The 21,280-nt window shown below is 35.4% G+C and overlaps 1 protein-coding gene across 1 annotated transcript in view; it reads right to left on the bottom strand.

The window, feature by feature from the left end:
• Positions 1-21,280, bottom strand: part of CSMD2 (CUB and Sushi multiple domains 2) — a 994,819-nt gene that overhangs the window by 155,525 nt on the left and 818,014 nt on the right. The window contains exons 32-37 of the mRNA XM_031962095.1: positions 19,668-19,781; positions 18,091-18,186; positions 15,804-16,007; positions 12,439-12,563; positions 5,133-5,229; positions 4,475-4,579 (exon numbers count right to left, since the gene is read on the bottom strand). Of these exons, the coding sequence (XP_031817955.1) occupies positions 4,475-4,579; positions 5,133-5,229; positions 12,439-12,563; positions 15,804-16,007; positions 18,091-18,186; positions 19,668-19,781 (741 nt within the window). The remainder of the gene's footprint in view (positions 1-4,474; positions 4,580-5,132; positions 5,230-12,438; positions 12,564-15,803; positions 16,008-18,090; positions 18,187-19,667; positions 19,782-21,280) is intronic.

The raw sequence follows: 21,280 nt of genomic DNA on the forward strand, positions 1-21,280 counted from the left end.
AAAGAAGAAGAGAAAAAGGTAGAGAGAAAACAGGTACAAAGAAAATATAATTCTAACATTTCTTTTCCTGAACAACCTGATTTTAAATCAAATTATGGCAGTAAGGGAAGATTAATTTTTGCAAAATTCAATTTATCCCTTTCAGAGATCTATTCTTACGTTTCTTTCACCCCTTTAAATTCACTTGTCATTTTATATGAGTGCAAAGAATAGTCATAACTTGTCTTAGTTTTAGTACATCTCAATTACCCCTTGTCTATACAGTTACAGTGAACTTTTATTTTTCCTTTTAGTGAATTATCCATAATGTCTTAGTAGATTATCCACTGTGATAATCATCATGATTCTTAGTCACCTTATTCTGGTCTTATTTAAGTTTAGGGAGAAAATGACTTAAATAATGGGTTTAAGATATATGATAAACAATTAAATTTACTGCCAACTCCAAAATAATTTAATATTTACTACAGAGGCAAATTTGAATACCTCTTGTTTTCTTTTCCTTTTGGACTATTCATGCTTTGGATTCACCCAGACCTTTGAGTTGGATGACAGCTGTCATTAATATGGAGCTAGCCTTGTACTGGAGAAACAAGCTTTAAATCTAAATTTCTGACATTTCTCAGAACACCAACTGAGCCCAAAAGGAGATGCTGTTTGCAACTGTTTTATGCTTTCTCTAATTCCTATTTCTCTTTCTTTCTATGACTATCATAAAAAAATATTCTTCAGCCTCATTCCAAGGGCTCAGACACAGAGGGCAAACTCCATATTCTCTCCCTTCTCCAAAATTAAAGCTCTATAGCTTCATGGTTCTCTCAGAAGTGAGTTTGATTTTCATAGCATCAGGAACATGTGTCTCTTTTCAAAGTGATATAGCTGAGAGCATGACTTCTCTAGCAGAAAGCAGCAACAACAAATAATCATTAGATACTAAGCCTTTTTTTGATTCTGTAGCAGGTTAGGCTCAGGTCAGAGGAAAAAAAAACTGAGTTGATAAAACAACAAAATAAACAAGAAGCAAAAGTCAGGCTGTTCCATTCAGAAAAGCTAAATAAGGATCATAGCTGTTTCCAGTAACTTCCCTCAAACTATCTTATAGAAGCCAAACTAAGAAGCCAAATTCCAGGAGCATTTGGTCCTGGGGGAAAGATCATCCACTACCTCTTCCCCAATCCTATTCCCAACTCACTTTCTTTAGGGGGAATCCCTATTTATGAGGTTGATAGGAAAATTACAATGGCTGGGTTGCTATAGGACAAAAGGTGGAGGGGCATTAAGAAAATCAAGAAGAAAAAACTCAAATTCTTAACATATAACTAAAAAGAGATGATTTAAATTGATTGAGAACCTATATAGTTTCTAATTTTTTGTATTTCCAATGCTGAGCACAGTGCCTTCAATCTGAGATTATTTAACAAATGATAATTGAATTAAATTAAATTGAGATTTTAATTTATGACCTTCTATTACTAGCTACCAATGGTTATAGGTTAGTCCAAGAATAAGTTAGAAGCCTCTTATTCCAAAGTGTCTTTGAAGAAGTGTGTGTGTGTGTGTGTGTGTGTGTGTGTGTGTGTGTATACTTGCATGTGTCTATCTGTCTGTCTATTGGGTGGGGACAAGATGAAGTACTTCCTCACATTTACTGGCATTTGGGATGTATTTTACTGCCATACTCTTCTATTTGACAGCTGATCAATGTCCAATATACCATTTTAAGGAAATGTACATTTTGATGACTTAGAAAGACAGAAAAAGAAAATGAATGTAAAGAAGGGATTATCTTAGATCATCATTTCCTATAGTCCATGATGAACCAGAGAATCATTTCTGACATTCTGTTGTCTGATCCTTTGTTTATCTATATGCCTTTCCTTCAACTACATTAAAAGTGTTAAAGATGATGACTAAGTGAATTAATCAAGCATTGCATTCTACTTGAAGGAATTAATATATTTTATCCCAGATATTTTTATAAGGTAAGAACATCTTTGACGAATAAATTCCCCAACCAAAGACAGTAAACTAAGGTATGGACCTATCATCCCTGTGATTCTATGCAATTGTAAGTCACTTGAAAACAAAGAATGGATCTGGCAATTTAGAGAAGATAGAAATTCCAGTCAAGTCCCTTCTTCTGAGAGAAAATGGGGATGGGAGTGGGGTGGGTGGAGGAGAAAGGGAGGACTGGAGCCTTTTCTTTTCTTCTCTTCAAACCTTGACCAGTGGAATTTGAACTTCTTCTGGGAGGTCATCATCATAGTCCTATCTCAGGAATGGCAATGACTGACATCAGAAACTCACTGAGGAAAGGCAGCTTCAGATTTCTATGAAGACTCCAAAACTAAAGCATGCCTATGGAGAATTTCATGAGCACTCTATGAAAGGAAAACAAGATTTCAAATAATCAGGGTCTGGGAGTTTATCCTTTTGCTACCTGAGATCTATAAATCTGAGTCTACTTTCTACTGGAATCTGAGTGTACTTGTGGGAGAATGTGTCACAGACTCTTGTAAGAAATGTTTTGGCATTAATGTGTTCTTTACTATAGCATCTTAGTTAATGAGAGTTTGTAAAAGTTAATTAAATTGTGCTGGTTCACTGATGTCAATGATCATCAGTGAGGGAAGCACACCAATGAAGGAGTAAGTAAGCTATAGCAATAGAAAAATATTACCCAACTCACAACATTCTTCTTTTGATCAAAGATCTCAACAATGTTGATAGCCAAGTGCAAATTTCTGCCAGATATGAAACTATTCTTTCATCTCCTCAAAGTTCCAATTTCATTCCAAACTAATTCAGCATCACGTTTCAACATATGATCTGAGCCCCTGCCTTGGAGCATGGAAATCCAGAAGAAATGTACCCACAGTTTGGAAATTAGTAAAGCCATTAGGTGCCTCATAAGTCTGGAGTATAGCTCTCTGCCTTTATATGCTGACACCTAAGGTTCTTGAGAAAATAATGATGATTTATTACTGCATGAAAGTGAGAACCAAGCACAAATGAATGGAACTCCTTCAAAACTCAGGGAGCTCTAGTCAGGATAGTCTGAATTGTGATATATATGAAAATGGTCATATTTTGATTTTACCATCAGCCATCAATATATTACCTCTACATCCCTTATCTGACCAAAACTTATTGACTTTTCATCTCTTCCTCTGTCTTACTTTACAAAACCCTATTCTCCATCCCTACTTGACATCTCCAATTCCTCGACCCCTCAATTCTCTTCCAGATCATCTCCCTTGCATTAGCCAGTTGCTTTTCCTTTCCCTATCTTGACCTCCTGAGGAACTATGTAATGTTATGTTGTCTTCTTTTGACTCCCTTGCCCCTTTGTCGTATCACCAATTATGGTTTGCCAAGCTTCAGCCATGAATCACTCCTACCATCCTCCTACATCATCCTACAATAGTCTGTTGCCATCATCTTACGAACATGAAGCAGAATGAAGGACTGAACTCACTCTGGAATTTAGCCTCTTCCCTAGTGGAGATATTTATTGTATTTCCCAACCTTTGCTCATCTCAGCTTGCCTACTTTCTGACTTTTCAAGCATAACCTGAAGCCAGTATCCAGCAGCCCTGCTCATCTAACCTTTATACTGTTCTATGTCCGTATCATCACCACTTTATTTCAAACTTGCATTATTCTATAGTTCTCATTTACTAAAGAGATCAGGAACTTCCTAAGGACAAGAACCATAGTTTTTATTTCTCTTTTATGCTTAAAGCACAAGACTGGTTTCAATACTGGTTGTCTTGGACATTAGAAATGAAAGAAAGAAGTTAAGGGAGAAGGAAAAATGGGAAGGCAAGAAGGAATGATGAGGGATTCTTAAAATTCTTATATAGAGAAGGAAATAGAGGTTTAACAAAAGGATGAATTATCAAGTCCTCTGCCAGCCATCCCATATTCTTTTAACTTAATTGGGGAACTTCTAAAACTAATGGAGAGTGAAGTCTTATCCCCAACTGAAATAGAGATCAAGTTAATGGACAAGTCACAATGTTAAATTTCAACCCAGAATCTACAATTGCAAAGTAGAGAGACAGCCAGCACTAGAATCAGGAAGACCTAGATTCAAGGATTATCTCTCGCACATAAAGGCTATGTAAACCCTGGGAAAATCACTTAATCTTTATATTTCTTAGTCACTCTCTAGGATTACAAGTTAAATTGTAGGTACTGATCTGCATTGGTAGAGGGACTTTCCTTACTGAGAGTTCTCTATTCCAAAATTCATCACAAGTCTAAACTCTCCCCACCCCTAAAATCCTAAAACCAAAATCTCTATGATCAATCCAGGAGATTAGGGAAGGCATGAGAAAAAAGGGCAATGGAACATCTAGATAGAACCTAGGTAAGTGGTAAGATATATAAATGGGCAATGACCATACCAATTCCCACCATACAGAAAGAGTTGGTAGGGGTAGGAAATCTACAAAAGTGGGCAACTCACTTTTATACTCCAGGTGGAAGCCAGCAGCAGATACACTGATGTCTGAGTAGAAATGCAGATAGAGATGATTGGATGTGCTGTTCAGAAGGGCAGGCACTGTTGTTCCTATGGAAAAGAAATCCCCAAAGTACTTGTGTTGCTTCCTTCCCTTCACACCTTCTCTACTCTGTCCATAGACCTTAATCCTAAAAGCTCTAAGCCACTGGTAAAATTTACCTTTCAAAGCTTTTTTTCTTGCTTTCAAGTCCCCAAAAGATCTCCAGTTCTCAAAGCATTTGTTCAGAATTGGATTAGCAAAAGCTCACCAGAAACTTTCCTTTAACTATCTGTAGAGTATTTGCCTACTCCAATCAGACAAGTGCAAATAATGATCTCTAGGTGAATTTCTAACAAGACTGATGAGCTTAGTTGTGATTCAACCCTTTCAGTTGAGCTTCAACTGAATAATATGAAACCTGAAAGTTTTATATAAATAAAATTATAACACAGTAAATTATTTGAGAAATGTTTAAATGTTCTCCAAATGAACTGTTAAAGTTGAGTTTGGGGATCCTGATGGTTTAATTTATAGACTGTGATTAGATTTGCACTCAATCCAAAGGTTTCTACCAACTTTCAAGATCAGCATTTCTTACCCTCCTCCCAAAGATCATCTTACCTGAGAAGCTCCCCAGCATGGTCACAGTGTTGTCCGCACCATCAAAAACCTCAAGCGAATCCCAATTCTGCTCAGTGACAAAACTGATGACTTGAATCTAAGAAAACGAAATAAGAAATTTTTCATTGTCTCAGGCTAAAAGTGGTAATCAAAAGATATAACACCTTTTCCTTAAAACCCATGTAACTTAAAACCCATATTTGTTGTTTTTAAAATTAAGAAGTCTTTTCTCCTAGATGTTTTGTCAAAAATATAATTCTCTTTACTATATATATATATATATATATATATATATACACACACACACACACACATGCACACACACACACACACACACACATTTTCTATTCCACAGATGGAAATCACAATGAAAACCATAATGCATGTTACATGTACAGCTTTTGGACATTTAATTATTAATTCCTTTCTTCCCACAGTCTGTCCAGTCTTTGACCTGCAAAATGATCCTTTGGAACAGAGAGTAGGAACCTGGTCAAGAAGGGAGATGTGACCACAAAAGACACTTGGGGGAAAAATGTAGGTTATGTCCAATGGACTTTAAAATCATGCATATCCTTTGACCAAACAATACTACCACAAGGCATGAATTCCAAAAGAGATTTTAAAAAGGAAAAGGATCAACATGTACAAAAAATATTTATAGCAGTTCTCTTCTCAGGGCAAAGAACTGGAAATTTGAGGGGATGCCCATTAATTGGGGATTGGCTGAATAAATTGTGATGATGAAATAATATGTTCTATAAGAAATGATGAGCAGGAGGTTCTCAGAAAAACCTGGAAAGTCCTCCATGAAATTAAGCAAAATAAAATATACTGCATATAAAGTAGTAGCACTGTTGTGGGATGATCAGCTGTGAATGATTTTGTTATTTTCAGCAATAAAATGATGCAAGACTACTCTGAAGGACTTACGATGAAAAATAATGTCCATACCCAGAGAAAGAACTGATTGTGTCAGAATACAGATTGAAACATCCTTTTTTTCCCCTGAGATTGTTTTTTGTTGTTGTTGTTGTTGGATTTTTGTGGGGAATAGATGGAGAGATCCATATTTTCTTTTATAACACAACTTTTATGGAAATGTTTTGCATAACTTCATCTGTACCTTCTCAATGGAGGGAGTGAAAAGGAAGGGAGAGATTCTGGAACTTAAAATTTTAAAAACAATGTTTGGAAAAATTTTTAAATGAAATAAACAAAAAAGAAAAAATCAATTTAAAAAGTGGCAAGGAGAATGAATAAGGAATAATTATTTACAACTAATAGTCTAAAAAAGTTTTTTTATTGCTTTCTTATTGATCTTTTAAAGATACCTGTTATTCTCAGGAGACTGAAAAATGGTAAGGTGAGAACTTTCTTAGGCTTAGTTGAATCAGAATACTTAAAGAAAATCCAGAGTTCCCAAGAAGAAAGCAATATCAGCAATTGAAGCCTTGTTCTCTATCTTTTGCAGGATACAAGTTCCCACATTTTTCCAATAGCTCAGAAAGGTTTGTGAAACAGATCATTGGAACTGTCTTCCTACCATTCTGAAGTGTTCTTTTATAGAAAGGATCCAAATACCATCAACTTGGATCCTGAACCACTTCTGAGGTTTCAAAAAACATTAAATTTCTAATCCAGCTCACTTGCTAAAAGCCTAGGTTTATGCTGACCTCAGTAACTCCCTCCTACTCCTGCCTTTCAGAAGTATATGAATAAGGAAAAATTCAGTCTGATCTATATTGACTAAGAAGAAAGATTTTTAAAAAATCTCCATAGGAAGTGTTCATCCAGCCTTGACTTAAAGATCTCTTGGAAAGGTATCTCCTACCTCTCAAAGTAGTCCATTTTACTTAAGCCCAATTCTAACTTTGATAAGTTAGAATTCCTTATATTAAGACAAAATCTGCTTCCCTACAATTTATATTCACTGTTTATCCTTCTGCCCCCTAAAGCCAAGTAAGTTCAAAAACTCATGAAAGTCCTTTAAAATACCTGAAGCTTATTATTATGTCACACCCCAATGCCTTTTTTCTACATATTAAACTTCAAGGAAGATTCCTAGATGTTTGGTTTTGAGGCCCTTCCAAATCCCTGTGGGATATTGGGCAGTTTATGAATATTCTTCCTAAAATATGGCACCTAAGTCTGAACACCACGGTCCAGATATGTCTAACAAGAACAGAGAGCAACAGGACTATCATTTCCTTTACTCTGTACCTTTTTTGCTGTTGTTCAGTCATTTCAGTTGTATCCAACTCTTCCTGACCCCATATGGTGTTTTTGTGGCAAAATTTCCAGGTGATTTACCATTTTCTTTTCCAGCTCATTTTACACATCAGGAAACTGAGGCAAACAGGGGTAAGTGATTTGCCTAGAGCCATCTAGAAAGTGTTTGAGACTGGATTTAAGTTTAGGAAAGTGAGTCTTCCTGACTCTAGGCCTGGCATTCTATTTACTATCCACTTAGTTATCATATATTTGTGCCTCTTTAAATATTGCCTTGGGTCACATTAGCTTTTTAAAATTACCTCATCAGTCTCATAGTGACTTTGCAGTCCAATATAGTCCTCAGAATTTTTCAGATATATTCCAGATATAATTAGCACTTATGAAATTGATATTTTTAACATAAACTTCACATTATCTTTATTATATAGCATTGTATTAAGCTAGTTTGGATCTTTCTAGATTCTTACTCTTATACAAAAGTATTTCACAATTTGTTCACGTGGAAATTTTTTTTAGTGAGGAAACAGAGATTGAGTGATTTGCTCAGGATCACAGAGCTAGGAAAGTAGGTATTGTCAGATCTCTCTCAGGACCTTCTGACTCCAGGTCCAGCACTACATTCACTATACAACCTAGCTTCCCCTGTTACATGGCAATTTAATAAGCATGTCTACAAAGCTTTTATTCAAGTCATTGAAAAATCATCAAAAAATATATTAATTAACACAGGAGTAAGAAAAGATCCCTGTGGGCTCTATTGCAGATCTCACTATAAATTAACACTGAGTAATTAATGATCATCCTTTGGGTTCCATCCTGTTATTCATCCACTTTGAAATCTACCTCACTGACTTCTCCATCTTGTCCACAAAGAAAGCATAAGAAGAAACTTGGTTAAATATTTTGCTAAAATCTTTCTATATTATAGCACTCCCCAATCAAGTAGGTTAATGTGACCTGTTCTTAATAAAGCCACTCTATCCCACAATAATTCTGTGATTTGAGGGAAAAGAAAAGAAAGCTTTGTGAAGGAAAGAGGGGAGCACCATTAATTTTTAAACAAACTCCCAAAATAAAGACATTGTGGTATTTAGGATAATATATATTGACCTGAATTACAAATTGAAGTAATATATGAATAAACTTATTGGCTGAAGTATTTAGGATGTCCACATACAAACAATATAACAGTTTTTTTTAAACTATGGAAATTACTCTAAAAATTATATTTTCCTTATGGTTAATATTGGAAAATCAATGAAGTGTTAATAGGCTAAAAATCTTAATTTCTAGCTTCTAAAATATTTTGATTAAAAATTCCTTTTGACTAATCAAATAATATTATAGAGACTGCAACCAGAGCCAGAAGAGTGCTGTCTAGATAGCAGGAATGGCCTCATGTAATGATCAGACTGACCAAAGCAATATAGCAAAAGAGACTTTTAATTACAATGAAGACATCTCTCATCTCCTACATGGAACTTACTGTGTAATGGGTTTTCTTATAAAGTATAAATATCCTGGCATGAGGGGGTAAAACAGTTTGTAGAGGGATTGGGATATATTAGCTTGACTTCATTTTGGACTCTGATGGGGTTCTTAGTGGTGGTAATGGTATTTATTTACGGTTGCAGGGTACTTTTAATTATTTGTAAGTGATATCACATCTTTCATCTCATTATATGTATACCACACCTTGCTTAAGATAGGAAATTCGTTCATAACCTGGAGCATTTACAGAGGAGAGTGACTCAAATGGTGAAAATCAGCCAAAGGAATTGTGGATTTTTAACACAGAAAAGAAGACTTGGATGAGAGTGTGAACATAATCACTAGCATCAAGAATTTGAAGGCTAGTCATGTAAAAGAGAGATTAAATGTGTTCTGCTAGATCCCAGATGGCAGAACTGGGAACAATGAACAGAAAGAAGCTCTGGAGAAGCAAATTTTAGCTCAATGTAAGGAAAATCATCTTGACAAACAGAATTCTCTATGGAAGGAAAGGATTGACTCAGGAAGTAGTGGGTTCCCTATTAATGAATGTCTTCAAGCAAAGGTGGAATGGTCATTTATTAGAAATATTATAGAGTAAGATTAAATGATTCTTGAGGATCATAGGTATTATATATTTTTAAATGAGGAAAATGAAGCCAAAAAACAGTTTCTAGTCAGAGAAATAGGCAAGATGAAGTCCCAAAGTATCTCTTACTCAGACTGTATTCATATCCCCTGGCTTTGGACACAGTTGAAACCTGACCCCAGTTTGAATGAATGAAAACTTTTTGTTTGTCTTAGAGTTATGTTCTGGCCCTTTATATATCCTCAACTATCCAATCAACTGGTTCAATCTCTGCTGCTAATCTATGTGGCAGGACCAAAAGACCTTGGAGAATGAAACCTAGAGTCTACTTCTAATTAGGAAGATATTTAAAGTTGAATGGTAGAAGTCACAAGCAATTTAACTTAAAAGATGACAAAAATCTAACTCATTTTGAGCTTAAACCTCATTCTGACTGGAAAGGCAAGAAGACTTTAAAAAATTGTTCCTCATATTCAGTTGAAATTTGCTGTTTTGAAAGTTACTACTCTTTCTGACCTATAGCAGAGCAGAACAAAGTTAATACCTGATTTACATGACAACTGCCCTTCAAATACTTAAACAGTAGTCATGTTCCTCCTAAATCTTTTGACTTCACACCTTTAGTAGAAATACAGAAATAAACCTTGTTCAGATAGCATATCTTAAAGTATTCTTCCTGTCTGTCCTATTAACAGGACAGCTTTTTTTATGGATCCCAATTCTATTACATCTCTACTTGTCCAAAAGACTTTCAACATTTTTAAAAATAAGGTCCTACTGAACCTAATATTCCAGGTTTCTCAAACATTTGTGTCTGAGGAAGACAGATTAATAATAAAATTACTGTATCCCTTGTTTTAGACACCAGAAATACCAATATAATTTAAGACTGCATGGACTCTTTTGGTTGCTTTGTCCCACTGCTGATGCACATTATTCTTTCAGCCTCCAAAAGCTCTAAAGGATTATTTACAAAAACTTTTGTTTAGCTCTTATCTTCCTTATCCAGTAAATACTTCTAAGAGAGAAGCAGCACAGTATATTGCAGTAAGAGCTCAATGTGGATCAGAGGATCTTAATTTTGCTCTTTGTATGTAATTATGTGACCTTGATCAAGGCTCAAAACTCTCTGAGTCTTAATTAGCTTATCAGTAAAATGGGGACCTGGGAGCACAACTTAAAAATCAGTCCGATCATTTCCAGTTATACATTATGTTGTGATTATGTGCTTTTTAAACCAAGTAGAAGACTTTCCATTTATCTCTATTACATTTTATCTTACAAGAAACAGTCCATTGAATCAGATTTAGTGAGATTTTTCTGAATCCCAATTCTATCACTCATTATGTTATATTTTCCCTTATGTTTGTGTAATATACAAATTTTACGAGTAACTATTTATGCTTTCAGTTAAGTAAATTATAAAAATCAAACAGAACAGATATCCATTATAGGCAGTCATCTGGTTTCTGGTTGAATATCCTGTGACAGCTAAGTTTATTACCTAATTAAGCAACCTATTCCATTTTTTTGAACTGATCTATTGTTAAATGAAATACTACACATTTGTCTAGAGAATTCTATAATTTAGCAAACTGTACCTACTGTTCTCCATGCACTAACAGCAGTAGCCATCGTCTTCGTGTAAAAGAATGGGAATAAACATTTATATAATTCATACTATATGCCAGACATAATGCTAAGCATTTTTAAAATGTCATTCGTAGAAAATTTGTCTGTTTCTGAGATGTACAAAGAATTACTATCTTTGATACAAGATGACCTCTCCCTCTTTAATCCAGTGAAGCTGCCTTCCTGAAGTAATGCCAAAGGACAAGAATTTCAGGACTTAAGCCCTTCCTACAGCGTCTCCCTGTTATGAGCAAAGGGTTTACATAGCAGTCTCCTTCAAGGAGACATACTCTAATGTTCTGGAGAGTTAGCTCATCATAATTATTTGCTCCCTTCTATTGACTATGCAGTAAACCTTACTAAAGTACTAATGTCATCCTATCACTCTCTTACTTAAAAGCTTCAATAGTTCCCAACTATCTACAGGATGAAGTCTAATCTTTAGCCTAATATTCAAAGGTCTGCTAAATCTAACCCTAACGTGACTTTCTAGTTTAGTGTTACAATCACTCTCTTTTCAGTGTTTTAGAGTACTTACACACTATTAGTCTAAACGGACCATTATATGGGTTTCTAGGTGGTGCAGGAGATAGAGTTCTAAGCCTGGAATCAAGAAGATTCATCTTCCTGAGTTCAAATGCAGACTCAGACACTTCCTAGCTGTGTGACTCTGGGCAAATCACTTAATCTTGTTTGCCTCAGTTTCCTCATCTGTAAAATGATCTGGAAAAAGAAATGGCAAACTTCTCCAGGATCTGCCAAAAAATTCCAAATGGGATCCTGAAGAGTTGGACACAACTGAAATGATTAAATAACAAGCACAAAATAGTATTTATAAGCAGTTAGGTCCTTTTCCTCACTGCCTACAAAATAAGATTTCCCACCACTGTGGCTCTGTTCCTTGTCAGTCTCTTTACCTAGAAGTATCACAGAAGTTTATCTCCATTTCTTTATAAAATATATTTTAATTAAAAGTATTGAAACTAGAACTGAAAACATGAAAAATTCCTTAATGATCTCAATTGTATGTATTCTTTAAAATCCAACTCAAATTCCATATCTCCATGACACCTTTCCTAATTACCCTGACCCACAGTGATCTGCTTCACCAGACCCCATAGGACTTTATTATCTATAATCTTCATTTGGTTCTTACTGCATACAACCTCGAATTAATGATTAATTATTTTTCTAAGTATCTGTGACCTATGTTCCCTGTGAAACTGGCAGGTAGAGATTGTGTTATATATATTTTTGTATTGTCTAGAGCAGCCTAACATAAGATTTTTCAAAGAACAGGTATTTGGAAGGTGGATATTGACAAAGTGATTGACTAACAATGTACTCTGATATTCCTACCTGTATACCAGCCCCCTCTGGGACAGTGATCTTCCATACACAGTTGAGACTATTCAGGTAGGGCTCTGGGAAGCCTGGAGAAAGAATTGTTCCTTTGCGCTCTGTGAGGTTCCCTCCACAAGGCACTGCAAAAGACAAATTTCAGTTCTTTTAAGGAATTTATCCTGAAATACAAATTATGCCCATGGTCTTGCTGGTTCACATACCTAGGTTCTGTTCTAGAATTAGGAAATACCTCGAAACAGTTTGTCTACTTACATAACTACTCGACATCTAACATTTTAAGGTTCTTTGGTGTTTAGATTTATTATTATATGTATAGAATTGGTCTTCTGGGAGCAGTTATAAATGTAGCCTCATTCCCCATAGCTAGGCAAAATGAAGCAGACTGCTTACATTAAGGCAGACCAAAGAAATCACAAGTTTTCTTGTATCCTTTGTGTATGAATGAGTATGTCTGCTAAATCAACAAATTCTGTAGTGAGATAAAAAATGAAGGTTGTATATGTTGAAACTATGAACTAGACTAACACTTCTCTTGATCTTATTATCCCCATGAACAACTAGCCCATTCACCTTTTTCACAACCAAACTTCTTGAGTGAGCATCCTATATTCATTCATCACTTATTTCCCAACCTTCTACAATAAGGTTTCTACCCCTACCACTTTATTAAAATTTCTCTTCAATCTCTCAATTCAATAATCTTTTTTTCTGTTCTCATATTATTATAAAAGCATGCAGAATTTTATAGCCAATTAACCATTAACTTTCTTGTGCACACCATTCTCTTTTTTCCTTGAATCCCTCAACTTTGCACTTTCCTGGTCCTCTTGTTTCTTTTCTTTCAATTTCAAAGAATTATCTTTATATTCCCACCTATAAAACATAGGCGTACTCCCAAAGCCCTATATGTGGATATTTTCTCTTCTCTTCCTGTATTCTTTTCCTTGATAGTTTCAGATATAATCTCTATATACAGAACTCCCAAATGTTATCTCCTGATCTTTCTGCCAAACTCCAGAATCACCTGTATAAGGGACTACTGAAAATCTCCACATAAGTATTTCATTAACAATTCAATTCAAAAAGACCAAAACCAAACTCATCTCCTCAAACCAATTATCTTCCTAGTTTCTGTCAATGATACCACCATTCTTTCATTCACCTATGCAGGAAATATTAGAGGCATCTTTGATTTCCTCTCATTTTTATATCTGATCTGAAATAAGCTGTCAATCCTTTTTGCTTCTATCTTTGCAATCTTCCTTGATATCTTCACTGCCATCACCTTTTTCATGTACTATTATAATAGGCTCTAACAGGGAGCCTCCAGTCTTTCCCAATAATTATTCAACCCTCATAGTGATATATATTATTCATACAATGCATAATTTTTATTACTTCATTGTTCAAAATATTAAACTAAATCCAGAAATACTTATTAAGCATTGGGTGCAAACTACCATGCTAAGTGTTTTGGGAGATACACAATTCAATTAACACATCCTTCTCCTCATGGATATTACAGCTTAGCAGTGAAGTATATATATATATATATATATATATATATATAGTATATATACTATATATATATATATATATATATAGTCTATATATAGTATATATATATATATAGTCTACATGCTGAAGTATCTATGATCTCCTTATTGTGAATATTCCCTCATACAATACAGATCCCAACTCCTTCTGAGTGCACTTTTATCCATGTCCTTCCATATCCCAAAGGGCTCTCCCCATTATCGCTCGATCATCTCTTTCTCTTTCCCCATGTTGCACTTCTCTTTGTTTCAAAGATAGCCATGGTGGGGAAAATCAAATGGCTGGTTTACTGATAATGAGCCTCTCTACACCAAACTAGGGTAGTCCTTATAAAGACAATCTGTAACAGAAAGCATACATGAAACCTTTATAGTATGGTAGAACCTGTCAGTTTGTAGATTTTCTCATCTGATCTAGCTGAAACTTAGAACCTAAGATTTTTATTAACAATTTACAAATAAAATAAAAATCTCATCTACAAGATTCCTTAAAGATGCCATACAACCTCTTCTTGAAAATCTCATAGAATCAAAGATATAGAGCCATAGGAATCTTAAGAGATATTTTTGCAGATTCTACAATGAATGAAAACTTACTGTTTCCCACAGTAGCACATTCTAGTTGTTTCTTTTTACAAATCTACTTTTTAAAAAAGTTTTCTTTACAGAGTAGAAATATGCCTCTTTAAATTTCCTAGTTCTATCTTCCTCCTTTCATTTATTTGCCCACTCTACCAAGGATTCTATGTTCCAACCAAACCAGATAATTTCTGTTCCTTGAAATAATCACCCACTCTCTAGCCATCATACTCTGTTTGTAGTTTACTCTGCTTGGATTGTACTTCTCCTCTCCTATCAACATCTATAGCAATAATGATGACAAAAAGAAAGAAGAGGATGATAAGATAATAGAAGTTAGCATTTATATATATATTTTGGAAAATGCTTTAAAATGTTACATCATTTTATCCTCATAACAATCTTTGGAGATTAGACACTACTGTTAGCTTCATTTTACAATTCAAGGGATATGGAGGAAGGTAAACCCTGTAATTTGCTTAGAGCCACATAAATGGTAAGTTTCTGAGCTTGAATTTATGTCCTGAATTTTCCTGATTTCAAGCCCAACACATTATCTATTGTGAACCCTAGCTGACTATCATTCAAAGCCTAAATCAAATGGCATATTTACTTTGAAACCTTCCTTTATGTACTGCATGTTAATGATTTCATGTTGTCTGCTCTCATAATTATTTCTTTGAATTCATTTTATGCATTTATATTCCACTTGTATCATAGTTATTTGTGTACATATGGTCTCATTCCAATTAGATGAAAAACTTTTTGAAGGTAGAAACAATTAAAAAATATTATCTCCCTGAGTAGCTAAAACAATATAAGAATAAATGAATGAATGAGTGAAAAAGATCCAGAAATCTAACCCTTTAAAGTGTAGTGGCTTTTGATCTGACATATTCAATTTTCTATTAATAGAAGAAAGGTAACACAATCAGGAGAGAATTCCAAACCTTAATTTTAAATCATAATAGACAGTGTTTTACACATTTGTTTGGGGATTCAGGGTCATGACACAAAAAGTAATTTCATTCATGCTAATGGACAGGAGATCATTTATTGTTGATCACTGAAAGGACCTAATCCCCGCCCAGTTTACTTATTGGTGATTTTTCTTGTGCATTCCCTATCACCTCCAAACTGGAACTTTCATGGGAGCTTTTTGAAAACCTGTATTCCACACTGGCATCTGGTCCCCTCCAATCCAGCCCATCTCCAAATACTCACCTACACAGATGGGAACAGAAACATTCCACTGAGCAAGGGCCCCAGGCACTGTAAGGCACTCAATATGACGGGAGCCCTGTAGGGAATATCCAGAGTTGCACTCAAAGCGGATGACAGCCCCTACTGAGAAATCACTTCCAATCCTCCTGCCGTATCGGGGTTCAGGCACAGAGCTACACTGTGTGGCACTAGTTCGAGGTACCGCTGTATGGAAAAGAGTGATAAAAAGAGAGTTTGCTGACCTGCCATTGCACCATAATGAATGCCCTTTATTGTTGTCCAGAACTAAAGTTTAGAAACAGACTAGTTCAAATAAGGTCTTGTACTTCTACCTGAGAGTTCTACATATCCTTGTAAAAAAAAAATCCATGCTGCTTTGCAGAGAGAACAAATAAACTATGTTTTGCTCAAAATTATTTAATGAGTTGGAGGATGGACACAGAAATCCTATCCAATACTGCGAATAATAGGGTAAAAGGGCACTCTGGGTAAAGAGACAAAAAGTAAGAAAGAAAGGACACCTGTTATAAGTTAAGTTCACTCTATTAGTACTTCTTGATGCAGTATTACAGATAGGGGCAATGGGTCTATCCTTGATCAGCATGGTCTAATCACAGTGGGAAGTGGTCAATAGAAGGTATGCAGTAATAGTTTAAATAAAAAGCTGAGATAATCTAAGAGAAAGTGTCACTGGCATCATAAGTTGTGTTAAAGTTCCATGATTTTCCCCCTTATGTCTTCATTGTGATAATTATGGCTATTTCTATAGGTCAAGGTCTAGAATACACAGCTCCAAATACATCAGGAGAGAAGGAGAAAGTACCAATGAAGCCATGTTCTAGATACAGTCAGAACTCAGGCATTCCTATTTGGTTATCCCAGTCCTTTGATTCAAGATAATATAGGGGCTTTCTCTGACATTTCATAATAGTCCTATCATAATGAGAACGTGGGCATTAGCCTAACGCAGTTTCAGAGTTCACCAAATTAGTAAAAATTAACCTTTTTTAAAAGGGAAACTAAGGTTATAAAATCAGGCCCATTGACTTTGCCTACTGTCATTCTATTGGCTCAAATCCCTAATCAATATTAAGTCTGATGCTTGCGAAGTTAGTAAAACCTGCTAAGCTATTTTGCCTAGACCCAGGCTAAGCCCCACTCCAGCATCCTGGTCTCCTCTCTTTATAATCCATTGCTTCCATACAAGATATTTATGAATACAAAATTTGGCCTTTCTTTTTTTTTAAATTACGGAGCTATTTTTAAAAAGGTTATTGATTTACACAGGGAAGCTAAAACTACTATGCATAGTATATAAGAGAACTTTCTGTAAGTCGTAAGTCATCCTCTGGGGAATGGGAAAAATATCGGAGACATGGCTAATTGCTTTATAACCCTCAAAAGAACAATTGAATATTCTAGGAAAGCAGAGCTGGCTTAAAACATAAGCAGATCTTCTTATATAATCAAAGAGGAGATAACTTCTACACAGGTCCAAATAACCAGAATGGCATAATATTTTCTTCCCCTTCCCTCACTGTCTTCCATATTGGAATTCAAATCATGAGAACTATTTATGAGTCAGACAACTGAGGTGGGATCTTTATTTTCACAGTGTTTCTGTGAGCTATATATGCAGAAAGTTCCCAGAATTCTGGAAAACAGGATGCAACTATGCTCTAGACAGTGATAAAGTCCCAACAGTCTTTAGTGAATGCTAAGGATAAGGTGGTTAAGTTCCTGAGCAAAGTACAATGTGACCAGCAACATGGTCTAAAACAGAGATTTTTAACCATTTTGTGTGTCATGGACACCCTTGGCAGTCTGGTGTAACTGATGTACCTCTGCTCACAAAATGTATAAAAAATACAAAATATAGGAAAATAGAAATACAAACAATTGTGAAACATAGTTGTTAAAATATTAAAGTAAGCTCATGGAGGCCTGAATAAAACTTCTCATATAAACCAAAGAGTATTGGAATCTGGATGTCTAAGGATTTATCCACTGTTGACCAAACTAAAAGTTAGAAGCTAAAAGAACCTGGACCCTCAAACCTATGTCTAGAGCTCCATGATTTCATAACTCCATCTAAGCCAGAATCACACAAATACTTAAGGGTTATGGGGAGTCAGGTTGACAATCATCTAAAAGTCATTTGTAAGAATATGAAATCTAGCAGTTGGACTGTGTTCATGCAAAAAGAATACTGATCGCCTAAGTTCTCTACTGACAGATCCTGGTTGGCCCATCTGGGAGCCACCTCCCTCCTCTTCATCTTACCTACCTTGGTAGACAAAATGAAATCCTCTAGCTGTTGCTTGTCCTTTGGCACTGAACTTAATTAATACTTGATTGGAGGTAGCCAAGGGTAGTGATTCTCCTACAGAAAAAAAAGTGAGAAGTGAGAGAGTAACCCAGGAAGCCTGAATTAACTAGACAAAATTTGTCATAGTAACCAAGATTTCTTCTTTTCCAGCTAAGGTTACTCTTAGTCATGGAAAAAAAAAAAAAAAGCTCCTTCCTTGAAAATTGAATCATAGCAGAAAGATCAGAGCATTACAAAACTTTGAAGCTATAAGGAACCTTAAAAACCATCTAGTTCAAAGCTCTCATTTTAGAAATAAGTGAACTAAAAGCCCAGAAGTGTGAAATGAATTGCACAAAGGTGACACATTTAATGAGTAGCAAAGTCAAGCCTCAAAATCAGGTTGACTGAATACCAATGGAGGGTTCTGGCTTTCTAGGCTAGACACAATTAATAAAATATAAAAAGGCTTTCATATGCATGTTCTCCCCACTTGATCCTTATGCCAGTCTTGAGGAGCAGGTAAGGCGCGTTTTGCTATCTCCACTTTATAGATAAGAATATTTAACTAAGGGATAAGCCAAAGGCTACTGGAAAGCCAAATTTCCAGTCCTATCAGACTTGGCCATTTCCCAGCCAGACTCCCTTGCGTTTGGTGAGATTAATCAGTGCTACCATTATAGTAATCAATACTATCATGGGTGTGGAAGGGGATGTGTCAGCAGTTCTACTTAGCAAAACCACAGCACCTGTCTTTAGTTGCTTTTCCCTAATTTGTAGGGTAGCAGGCTGGAATAGTGGGTAGAGCATTGGGTATAGAATTAGGAAGACCTGAATCCAAATCTGAACTCAGACACTTACTATCTATGTGACCCTGCACAAGTCACTCAATCCCTGCCTCATTTTTCTCATCTATAAAATGGAGATATCACCTGCCATTCAGAGTTGTTTTGAGGATCAAGTGAGATAATTGTAAGGCACTTAGCATAGTAACTGGCATGTAATAAGCACTATAAAAATGTTAACTATTATCATCCTTTTACAAAAATATTAACTCCTTGAAGATTGGTATTGTTGTTATTATATTTGTTTATATTCCCAGTTTTTAGCATAGTGTCTGATACACACACACATACACACACAAAAAAAACTCCCAAATGTTTTTTTTTCCAAGCATTCATTTGTAGATGACATATTTCATACTTCTGGGGGGAAAGATTCAATCTATCAAATAAACTAAATTAGTGCTAAACTGTTTAGGAGAGGGAAGAGTAGTACCAACTCAGATTATATCATTTGTCATGTGTGTGAGTGTGTGTAGGGAGGCTCCTAATATTTATGGTTCTGCCATAGTAACATTCAATTAAACAAACATTTAATTTCATTTTAAAAATTACATTTCATCACACAGAAATCCTTTTATTATGTTTTAGAGAAGGGCTCAGCATCAGGCCATAGAGATATATAATATATTTTATAAAGTATAAACCTTGAACCTCCCACCTTTTATTCCCCCTTCTAAGGCTTCCCTTCCCCTGAGGTATGGCCTCTCTTACCTGTATGGGAGCCAGAAAGGGAGCTGAGGAGCCTTGAGTGCTGAGTGTGTCCATCATGAACTTCCACTACATCATTGAGGGCTGTGTGAAAGAAGGCAAACTGGCCAAACACCACTGCAGAGAAAACAAATGTCAGTAGAGTATAGTATATGAGAAGGAAGGCACATATAAGTATTCAGGAAACATTCTCCTCTTTGCACATTGCATTTCATTCTTTTAAAAATAATTGTATTTATTTTTTTTCAATCATCAAAAACACAATTTTTTTTACCTCCTAAATCTCCCACTAATTGAGAAAATTTTAAAAATTAAAATACTTAAAAAAAAACATGTAAAAAGCAAAACAGATTTCTATATTTAGTCATTGCAAAAATATTTATGTGCCTCATTTTGCACTCTGAATCCTTCAGCTCTTTATCAGGATGTTTCATTAATAGTCCTCTGTGCAATCCTCCAAATCTAATTTTTGGCTCCACTCCTGTTCTTATCCCATTCTAACACCTGTTACCCATTCTTTCCTATAAAATCCTCAACAAGACAAAATCCTCCAAGAAGCTTTCTCTGATTTATCCCATGCAACTCTGAGATTTCCTCTACTTTATAGTCTTATATGATTGTGTGGCTGGTAAAATATTCACTTGTTTGTATGCAGGCTAGGCACAGGCCAGGTACAAAGGCTCTCAGCCTTATCTTTTGAATGACTGAATAGTTTGTGAAGGATTTAAGCAGATTGGAAGCTTCCAAGCTGGGAAGCTGGTAGTGTACATGGCTTAACTGATCTAACCAGCCTCCACCCCCATCTTCCTTGGGCACAGTATGAAGAGATAGAAAATAAAAAAAAAATCTGTCCTGAATACCAGAAGCTCAACCTTGATATTCTACTTTATTTCTCAAAAAGGAGAGGTTTAAGGAAAACAAAGAAAACACATTATAGGCCAGATCATCCTATGTAGATAGCTAAGTGTAGTGGATAGACAGGAGATGATATATTCAAAGCTACTTCAATTTGAAGTATGGAAAAACCACGAGGCACCTGGAATCACTAAATGTCAGTCTTGGAAAGAGCCTGGGAATTCTCTCTCACCCCAGGCAGGGATCCCCCCTATCACTTCTGACAAGTGACCACTTAACCTTCACTTATATTAATGACTAGAAATTAATACTTTGCAAATATCTTTTCAATAGTTGAATAACTAATTATTTGGAAATTAATTTTCTTGCTGAGCTGAAATATAGAGAGGAAAAGCAGGTCCCAAGCATGGCTACAGGAGTCATATTCTTTAGTAAGTGTTTTTTGTGAGCAAAGGAAGCAGTTGGCCTAAGACAGGCAGACATGTCTCAGGTGAAAAACTAGACTAGAAAAAAAGACCTTCTATTGGGCTAAAGTACTTGTGTATTCGATTTTGCTTATGTTTTGTTAAAATCTACTGAGGGTTTTACTGATCTGTGAATACCAATACATACAACATGACAATCGGACATATGTTTTGGCTCCTCTAATGGACTGGTTAGTTTTAAGTACAATGTCACTTTTAGGACCAATTAAGACAAACTTAATAAACTAAGTCATAAGCACATTAGAAAGTACTTGTAAGATATCCTTAATATTAAAA

This window comes from Sarcophilus harrisii, chromosome 3 (genome assembly GCF_902635505.1).
Source record: "Sarcophilus harrisii chromosome 3, mSarHar1.11, whole genome shotgun sequence".
Classification (NCBI taxonomy): Eukaryota; Metazoa; Chordata; class Mammalia; order Dasyuromorphia; family Dasyuridae; genus Sarcophilus; species Sarcophilus harrisii.